The 10,036-nt window shown below is 41.4% G+C and overlaps 1 protein-coding gene across 1 annotated transcript in view; it reads right to left on the reverse strand.

Annotated features, from left to right (window-relative positions):
* ITGA8 (integrin subunit alpha 8) overlaps window positions 1–10,036 on the reverse strand; it is a 175,697-nt gene that overhangs the window by 109,808 nt on the left and 55,853 nt on the right. The window contains 2 exon segments of the mRNA XM_084781250.1: window positions 3,078–3,269; window positions 4,136–4,341. Coding sequence (XP_084637376.1) covers window positions 3,078–3,269; window positions 4,136–4,341 — 398 coding nt within the window.

The raw sequence follows: 10,036 nt of genomic DNA on the forward strand, positions 1-10,036 counted from the left end.
CGGGGAAGAAGGAAAAAGGAGGAGAGGAAGGGGAGGAGAGGAGAGCTGACGAGAAGAGAGGCAAGCAAGGAGAGCAAGAGGAAGGAGAGAGGAGTGTGGGATACAAAAGAGGGGATCAAATGGCGAGGGGAGGGGAAGGAAGAGGAGGAGAGGGGAGAGGAAAAACTGGGAGGAGAGAAAAGTGACCTTAGGAGAATGAGAGGAGGGAGAGAGGCCAGTGGGGGAGGGGAGAAAATAGGGATGGGGGAAGAAGTGGAGGAGAGAACGGTAGAGAGGAGAGGAGAAAAGAGGACAGGACAGAGGAGGGGAGCAGAGGAGAAGAGAGGAAAAAGTGGTGGAGAGCAAAGGGAGGGGAGATGACAAGCCTTTCCAGGGCCTGGTGAGCTCCTGCCTCTGTGTTGTCTTAAGAGAAGTTTCATTAAAATTTATTTATTTATTTATTTTGTGTGTGTGTGTGTGTGTGTGTGTGTGTGTGTGTGTGTGTGTGTGTATGTGTGTGTGTGTGTCAGCATACACACATGTAGAGGTCAGAGGGCAACTTGAGATAGTCTTTTAACCTTAATATAAATATTTTAAAAATTTAAAATGTACTTTGACCTTTAACTGTGATAGTGTTTTTGTTGTTATTTTATGGGTTTTTGGTTTGTTTGTTTGTTTTCTTTTGCTTTGTTTTTTGAGACAGGGTTTCTCTGTCTGGCCCTGGCTGTCCTGGACTGTTGGTTAGGCTAGCCTCAAACTCACAAAGATCCGCCTGCCTCTACCTCCCGAGTGCTGGGAGTAAAGACGTGCACCACAAGACCCACCCGATAGTATGCTTTAAGTGAAAGTTGGAAAAATATTATTATGACTGCACAGATAATTTCCAATAATTGTAGACCAGGGCCTGAAAAATGAAATATCTTTCAATGAGCCTTCCTCACTCAGTTCTTCCAGATGAGGCTGTAGCCTGTGGTATGTTCTTATCTTACATTGGTAGTAAGGACACAAGAATGATCTGGGAAAAAAGAGTTGCTGCTTAGCTTGATATCCTCGTAAGGAGGAAAGAAATGCGGGAGCTTTGATAAAAGGTTTTTGCCAAGTGAGGAAAGGGTTCATCTGGCTGCTGCAGACTCGCCAACAAAGACGCTGGTGGCACTCAGAAGAAGGATAGCAGGCTACCAAGAAGAGACTTGATACCCTATAAGCATATAAAGGGGGAGGAAATCCCCCTCAGGCACAGTCATAGGGGAGGGGAGTAGGGGGAAAATGGGAGGGAGGGAAGAATGGGAGGATACAAGGGATGGGATAACCATTGAGATGTAACAAGAATAAATTAATTTAAAAAAAAAAAGACTCTGAAGTGCGGTTTGAAAGTAGAGTACTGGGTTCAAATCCCTTAGCACCTCCCAGAGTTGACAGATTAGAGTAGCCAGCAGTGACGTCCCTTCAACTTTTACAAACAGGCTCAGTAAGTACCTGGGCCAGCTGGTGAGTTTCAGAACCCCAACCCAAATCCCAATCCCCCTACAACTCATCCCAGGGGTGACATCCCAGACCAGCCATGCCTGCACTTTAAGATCTTGTGAAGAGACACGGGGAAGACCCCCAGCGTATTCTACCCTCCCTTCCCTAGCTTATGATATTCCCTTGGAATGAATATCATTTCATAGGAAACGTGTCTTGTGTTACCCTCATTTGGCCCTTGTTCAGCCTTCACCGGAAGTGGTGTCCTGGCTGGTTGATTGATACATCCTCTACTTCCTCACCCTGCAGAAGGCACAGCCATTCTGCTGGTCAAGTTCCCTGTTACTACCAGTGGGGAAAGGATGCTTACGACAGACAGAAGTAATAGCCATATTTTTTAAATAAAATGAAATTGCAACCACAAGAGTTTGATTTTACTAATTGCCTTGACAGAGTTGGAATAGTAACAGCATGAGGGATCTAGATTTGTGAATTAGTCAAAACTCGAAGACATTATGTAGGAGACCCTCCCCCATCAAAGCATTGACATTCATTGACTGTACATCTTGAATAAACACACTTGACATGATCTAAATCCCCTCCCAGCCCTTTATTGCAGCTCTGCCAGCACTGTGCAAGCTTTCTGGAGATTGTATAAGAATGTGTTGTGTCGTCTTGTTTTGCCTAATTCCAGAGGAAAAACAAAAACCAAACAATGGAAACGAAGGATGTACAGTGTCACAGTCAGCTTACTGAACTGCTTCCCCAAACCAGAGAGCAGGCTATAGATGGAAAATTCCCAATTAGCGAAAAGGATGGTGGAAAGAGACAGGACTTAATAAATAAAGTTGTCATCAAATATTAATGTTTTCTAAGATTTATGAAAACCATCTTAAAAGAACCAACATAAAAGTGACCAATGAGCCATGTAACCTAGAAGTCCAAAGCTCTCTGCTAAATGTTATGATTACTAATCCTTTAGGACAAACCCTTATTATTATGTGTCTGCAAATGTGCTCTCAGCAATGTCTGATGTCTGCAAAATATGAATTATCTGTGCCATATGGATTGCTATGCACCCTCATGGAAAGGACAATCAACTAAGCTTATGTGTCCTATCATGAGCCATTTCTTTCTTTCTCCTCTTTAAAATAGTTAAACTGTCTTTGGAAAGGCCATGAATATGGTTGAAAAATACTCTCTGAAACCATGCAACTCACAACAAAAACTATTTAGGTTATGCACTGATTAATAGTAACTCTGAGCTTAAAAGGGAATAGCAAGTTAAAACAAATTGCTTTAGGCAGGTGTCTGAAGCCAGCTAATGCCAGTGGAGACCGCATTACTTTGGGATCTCAATGAAAACTTGGGTTGCACAGTTGACAAGCTTTAGGTCCAAGGCAGCTTTTAAAGCCATCTTGCCTTTCTGACATTGTCTCTTGACTATAAAGGAACTGTTTGTTTTGTCTTAAATGCTTGTGAAAGTCATTCTGGAATTATTCCAGAAACCCTGTGCCATGTTAAATTTGACCTTCATCTTTTATGAGAGACATGCTTATGCATGATATATTTTCCAGAGCATGAACTCTCGCCAGAAAGCGAGTACTCATGTGGGAAAAGACAGAGGATCCTACCTGGGTAATCATTCTTGTCTATGTCTGCGTCTCCTCTTAGAGAGAAGCCAAATCCAGAAGGGATGGCCTCCGAGCCCCACATTCCTTGCAGAACTTGGGAAGGCTTGGTATGCAAGCCTTTTGGGTTTCCGTTGTAGATGAGCACCATACCTCTTTGATCCTTGCCTGCAAAGGGTACACCAATGGCGATGTCTGCAGAGACACAGAATCGGATTTGAAGGAAAAAAAAAAAAAAGAAAGAAAGAAAAGAAAGAAATTTTAGAAAAAAATTAAGTACAATTCAAAAGCAATGCCACAAGGCCCAAATGGCTTCTTATAGCTTCCAGAGGTTTCTGGAATTCTGTAACAGCAAGGAAGCATCATTGCATGATATCAATTACAAGTGTCTGCTGAGAGCACATTAAGGTGCTGCCATAGGCAGCAGAGGCAAAGCCAGTGAGACACTCAAAAGACCTGTATTCAGTAAGTTTGTATTTTGTGGGAAGGTGATGGTCATTCTGACTAGAAACACAGTTAAGGAAATATTTAAAGCAATAAATGGTGTTGAAAACCAAAAAAGAAAAAAAAACTGGTACAGTGGGGAGAGAGAGCATTGTTTTAGGTTAGGTGGTCAGACAGGGTACCACTATAGTGGGCATTGAAACAGAAGTCTATGGTCATGAAAGAACCAAGCATGTGACAGTTAAAAGGAAGAGCCCTTCCTCACCTTTCGGGAGAAGTAGCTACATTACAAACACCCGGAGGTGGAAGGAAATAGTAATAATGCTTCTTAATGTGCCAATATTTGCTTATCCCCACTCTATTCATACACGAATTTCTACATCTCTTAAGCCGCCATTGAGAAATCGCATGTGAGAAAATCTCCATGCAATATCTAAATGAATCAAAACATACAAAGCTAAGTTTACCTTGAGATTTTTCAGAATTTATTAAGAGTCAGCAATAACAACGAGGCCCTCACAGTTAAGAATCTTTTAAACGGCCATGACTTCCTATTGCAACAGTCCCATGGTACTAAGGTGCAAGCGAGCCCCACATATGGCTCTAAATTAAATTACCATTGTATCCATCTTGGTTCAGGTCCCCCAAGTGGGCCACAGAACTGCCGAATCTCCCAAAAGTCTCCGTGCCGGTGAGGACCTGTGGGTCCTGGAAGAGGAGGGCGCTCACTTGTAGGTACAGGTAGACCTGCCCTACTTCTCTAGGGTGGCTTTCAAATTCCCGCTCCATAAAGAGAGGCGCCCCCACCAATATGTCATCCATGCTGCAGAGAACAGAGAGAGCCGACAGTCAGCAGCCGGGCAGACAAGGTTCTCTTTAAGTATCAAGTCCACTTCCGTCGGTACATTTCCTTTTCTGAGGGCCGTTTTGCAATCATCAGATTTCTTTCATAGCTTTGTTATGTCTACAAAGCAGAATGCTGAACAAAATAAAAGTTGCTAAGTTATCACATTGAACTTTCCAACTATGCGAGAAATGACAAAGAAACCAGAGACATTTCATCTTCCTGGCTTTTTAGTGCATTTCCAGAAACTTGAGTTCCACATGGAAAACACATCAAACCTGAGCAGGTTTTGTGTTTTGAGAACACAAGAGTTTGCATGTAATTTATTGGGCTGACCCTGACTTCTTGCCGTAATAAGATTTCAAATAATTTTTGCCCTGTCCTTCCTCTGGTTAAATAAAAAAAGGCCAGAGAAGTAATTAACTCTGGCTCGGAAGGACATTTTTATTCCTGATGAAATATACAGTCATTCTGTGTACGTCATAGCACGGAACTAAGAACATATTTTTAAGGCTTGGATTATAGATGAGCTATAACTACCACGTGGGTAAGAAACAAATGTGGCTGAAGGTGTCTTTGTCAGAGGGGTAGACCTCACACAGCAGATGGGATGGGGAATTTTCTGCTTTGTCAGGAGACTTTTCTAAAGTATTTGATTTTTATTTTCAAAAATTTTAAGAAAACTCCTGGTAACAAAAATAGATACCTTGACCTTTATTAGTGTTGTGGGTTGGTCTGATGTATGTTGATGCTAATTAATAAAAAGCCATCATACTGAGCAGGGCAAATGGGATAGGCGTGGCTAAGGTTCCTGGGCTTGGGGAGAGAGAGAGAGTCTTGGGAAGAAGAGAAACCAGAGAAGAGGAGAGAGGGAAAGAAGGCCCCCATGGGTTAGGTGGAGAAGCACATGGCTGGCGTGGATGGAGATTTGGCCCAGATGAAGAACATTAGCAAGTATTTGGGATTATGGATGGGAGGTAGCATGATAGAAAATATTAGAAGCAGATGGCATGGGATTGGGGCAAGTATGGGGAAGTAGATTGATATCTGCCCTGCCCCAGGTTAACTAAGGCTATTTTAAAATACAACAAGTGTCTGTGTCTTGATTGATTGCTAGAGGGTTAGTAAATACTGCAATAATAATAATTATAGGCCTGATAATAAAAATTATTAGTCCATACTGGTAATATAACAGCAGCATTTTAGTGACTGCTGCTCAAGTTTGTCTGAAGATAAGAGCCTCTTGGCAGATGCAGTTGTATGAAAATACAAATTCGCCTTGACTCTTACCCTATGCCAGTTAATGCTGAGGTTTGCCAGTTACCTAATTACCTGAATACTTTCATTCACATGATTAAATTATATATTGTCACGATATTACTGCTAATAGTAGACTATTAATATGATGAGCATATACTAATATATACTGTGATAAAATCAATGCCTTGATATGCTATTAATATATAAAGACATATTAATATGTGATGTACTTATAATATAATTTTTTAAAAGGATGAGTGGAAAACTATTGAAAGCCAGACATTTTATTCTTCATCTCTCCTCCTTTCACCATTCCCTCCTCTTTGTTGTCTTCCATTTCCCTCTCTTCCCTCTCTCCCTTTATTCCTCCCTTCCTTTGTCCTTCCATTCCTCCATTCTTCTCTTTTTCTACTTTTTTTTTTTTTTTTTTTTTTTTTGGTCAGGATCTTCTTTGTAGCCCAGGCTGGCCTTGAACTCATGATCTCTCACTCTCAGCCTCTCAAATGCTGGCATCACCGATGTGTGCCGCATGTCCAGCTTTAGAGCTGAACTCTTTCCAGGGGCCCTAAGCTCTAGCAATGACACACTGTACTGCCTCCCTTGTTCTCACCTCTCCCTGAACTCAGAGCTTAACTACAGTAGCGGTCTACAGACTGTTTCTCAGGGGCTCTTTTCCTGCTGATGGTTTGTCTTGTCCAATTTCAAATTGATAGTTTCTGTTTCATCTTGTTATGTTTTATTTTTTGAGTGAATGAATGAGTGAAAACCTAGTTACTAGGGTAAAGGTTAACGACGGAATTGGTGTTTATACCTGCTGGAAGAGGGAAAATAGAGAGACGCTGGGTATATTATGCATTCCAGAAAAGGCCTCAGAGAGTTGAGCTCATATAGTAGTTCATTGTATGAGATCCATTTTTTGTGTGTGTACTTCTATTTGGTGACTGTTTGGTGTGGCGGGGGGAGGGGGTTTGCTTTTGTTTTCATTTTGGGTATGGTTTTATTTTGTTTTCTTGGTTTTGGAGGGTTTTGTTTTATTGCATATTTGCTTTTTGAGAAATAACTTAAAGTTGGGTAGGGAAGGAGGGGCAGAGGATCTGGAGACTTGGGTGTGGGGAGAAATACGATCAAAATATACTTAAATTTAAAAGTGTTTTAAGTAATAAACATATAATTTAAAAGAAAAAATATATTGTGCACACCTGCTAGCGTTAGGACTGACCGGTGTTAGTAATTTAAAAATACAGTGTTGTATATTGAGTCAAGTCAAAAGTTGGAAATGACATATTTTCAACTTATCACTCACATAACCACAAACAAGGCAGCTTCAAAAAATAAAATTAATCCAAATTAGCACTGAGATTGTAGACAGAGAAGAGGCAGGAGCTTGGAAGCAACAAAGGGAGGCTTCCTAGAGAAGGTGACATTGATCACATGTGCAATCTGCTGCTGCATCTGAAGTACAAAGTCCTAATTGCTGTGTTCTGAGACATGGCAGGCACCCATGGGTAGAGTCAGAGAACACTGAGTGGCCCAGGTGAGCTTCATGGTTGCTCAGTGCAGCATATTCAATTGACAAAATAAAGTGCATAAGCAACTCTTAGAATTCAAAAACTGAAAAGTAATCATGTATGCCAATATCATATATTACAGTGCTATTATATGTAATATTGTATAATACTATAGGTTATTTTATAGTTATGTTATATTTATATAATATATAGTAAGAACTACAGGCCAAAACATATTAAAGCTGGGCAAAAGAAGTGAATTAGATACCCTCTCAAAGATGGTGCAAGCACATGAGAAGGCATTCCATACCACATGGCATTAGGAACTGAAATTTTAAATAATAGGGGGCTACTGTAAATCACTTTGAACAGCTGAACCCCAAAGGCCTCTAACACCAAAAGTTAGTGTGGATGAAGCCGCATGCAAATCAATACAGCTACTCTGAAGCAGCCTAACAGGTCCCTAAACAGCTGCACGTAGGCTTATCACAATATGCTCTCACATTTGCACTCCTTTTATTTTCTCAAGTGAACTTGACACATGAGCTCCTGTGAAAATATGCATGCAGATATTTGCAGCATAACTGCTAAAACTTGGAAACAACCAAGATGCCCTCAAAAACTGTGTTGCATCATCCAGAGACATATTCTTCAGCAATGAACAGGAATTAGCAGAGAACCATGGAAAGGTAAGGAAGAAATGGCACACAGTACTGATTGAAAGGAGCTAATGCAAGAAGGCTAGATGCTGCATAATGTGCGTCATTCCCGCTGTTCTACAAGGCGCTCTAGCAGGGTAAGGAGGAGGGGTGAACAGGAATGTGGCCATGCTGTACTTTCTGGTCCATTCTCTTATAAAGCCTAAGAAGAAAATATATTAATACTAGTGAAAAAGAAAGGTAATTGAAGAATTAAATTGAATGCAAATGAAGTGAGAAAAATGGGAATTTTGGAGTAATATTGAGTTAGACCTAGCAGGTATAGTGTGGTGAAGAGCAGTATTTGTTAGAAGTGGACAGTATAGAAATCGAATACTTCGCTGAATACCATTGGAGACATCTCTCCTGGCTCACTCCCCGCTCCTCCAGGCACTCCCAGGACTGGAACATTTAACAAATGGGCCCGGGCTGTCTGAAGAGGAGAATACCCAATATTCTTCCATTCTCACAATGTACATAGAAGGAATTCATGTCTAAAAAGGAAAGGTCGTGTTTCCTTCTTTCTCACTCTGCAGGAGCCACAAACAAGGAGAGAGTAACTCTGGGGTAGTTAGAGTCTAGAGATGCTTTTAGAGCAGGCTGCCCACAGTAAGTAGATACAACATCTGGAAACCACTGGGCGGTGCTTTCCAGCAGCCTGCGCTGTGAGAAGGAAGTGGGGCGGGGGGATGACGGGCAGGGGGAGGCAGAGTTTAGGACCAGCTATTATTTCTGTTTTAGATTCCAAAGCCTCAGAAGGATTCCTAAACTTACATTTTTCTTTCTCCCTCCCTACTTCCTCCCATCCCACCTTTCTTCTTTTATTCTTTCTTCTTTTAGGCGGGGTCTAGCTATGTAGTCCAAGTTGGCCTGAAATTCACAATCTTCCGGCTGAGCCTCCCTCCCAAGTGCTGGGATTACAGGCTCGCACCCAACTTAAAATGTTCCAAATACATGTCACAAAAAGAACAGAGGCAAAACTAAAAACATCGCATCATTTTCCCTCTTTCTGTGTACCACATGGAAAAAGGAAGCAAGGGTCCATGTTTCCAGCCCATGGTCTTGCTCAGGAGTGCCCTGGCTAGCTCTGTCTCTATGCCTTGTCAGGTCAAACGTGAAGATGCGTTTGTTAATCATCTAGCTGTGAATGTGGCTACCTAGCAGCCCAGAACTAAGACACACAAAGTCATTAATTCTCCACTGCGGAGACTAGCAGGAACCACTTCTCACTCCACAAGGAAGAAATGAAGCCGCCTGATTGGTTTGTGAGGGTGCGATTATAACAAGGGTTGACACAATTGGCTCAGTACTTTTCTCCTTGTAAGCACTGGGTCATAGAAGTAGAAAATTATTGGCTCGATGGTTGTTGGGGACTACAGGATTCATGGAATGCTTGGATTCCAAAGTAATGTGACAGTATTGATTTATCTGCTTAGAAGTAGATTTCCCTAGATATTTAAAGTATAAGTCTCTCAAAATACTTTAAATATTCCTAAGTTATATGTGTACCTTCATAGAATTAGGAAACAATAAGCAGCTCAGATTCAGTTGGAATAATGTGCTTCACAGACTGTTTTTCACTTGCTATAAATACACTCACAGGGCTATTTAATCACAGTTCATATGATTGTTTAGGCTGGTGTTTTAAAATCTTGGTTTGCCACCCCATTAGAGGATTGTGAATTCAATTGAATGTGTCCCCAGGAACAGTTTTAAATAAAATAGAATCTGATGATAGAAAATGGAGTAAATACATCATACATCACGAGGAGGAAGTGTGTGCATGTGCGTGTGTGTGTGTGTGTGTGTGTGTGTGTGTGTGTGTGTGTGTGTATGTGTGTGTACTGGGGTATCATGAAATTATATTTCTTTATGAGGTAGAGTGCAGGGTGGCCTTGAATTTGCTCTATATCCAAGGATGACCTTAAACTTCTGATTTTTCTCTTTTCACATCTCAAGTGCTAGGATTATAAGCATGTGCCGTCATGCCTGGATTCCTGTAGTGCCCCGACCCACAGCTTCCTGTGTGCTATCCCAGTACTCTACTACTTGAGCTACAACCCCAGCTCCCAAATACATTTGATATTATGGACTACAGGTAGTAAATTATGTGTGCTTTTAAAGATAGGGTCTTGCCAGATAGCCAGCACTGGCCTTGAACTCGTGATCTTCCTGCCTCCGACTCCGGAATGATGTTGTATACCACCA

This window comes from Acomys minous (genome assembly GCF_964271855.1).
Source record: "Acomys minous genome assembly, chromosome: 5".
NCBI lineage: Eukaryota > Metazoa > Chordata > Mammalia > Rodentia > Muridae > Acomys > Acomys minous.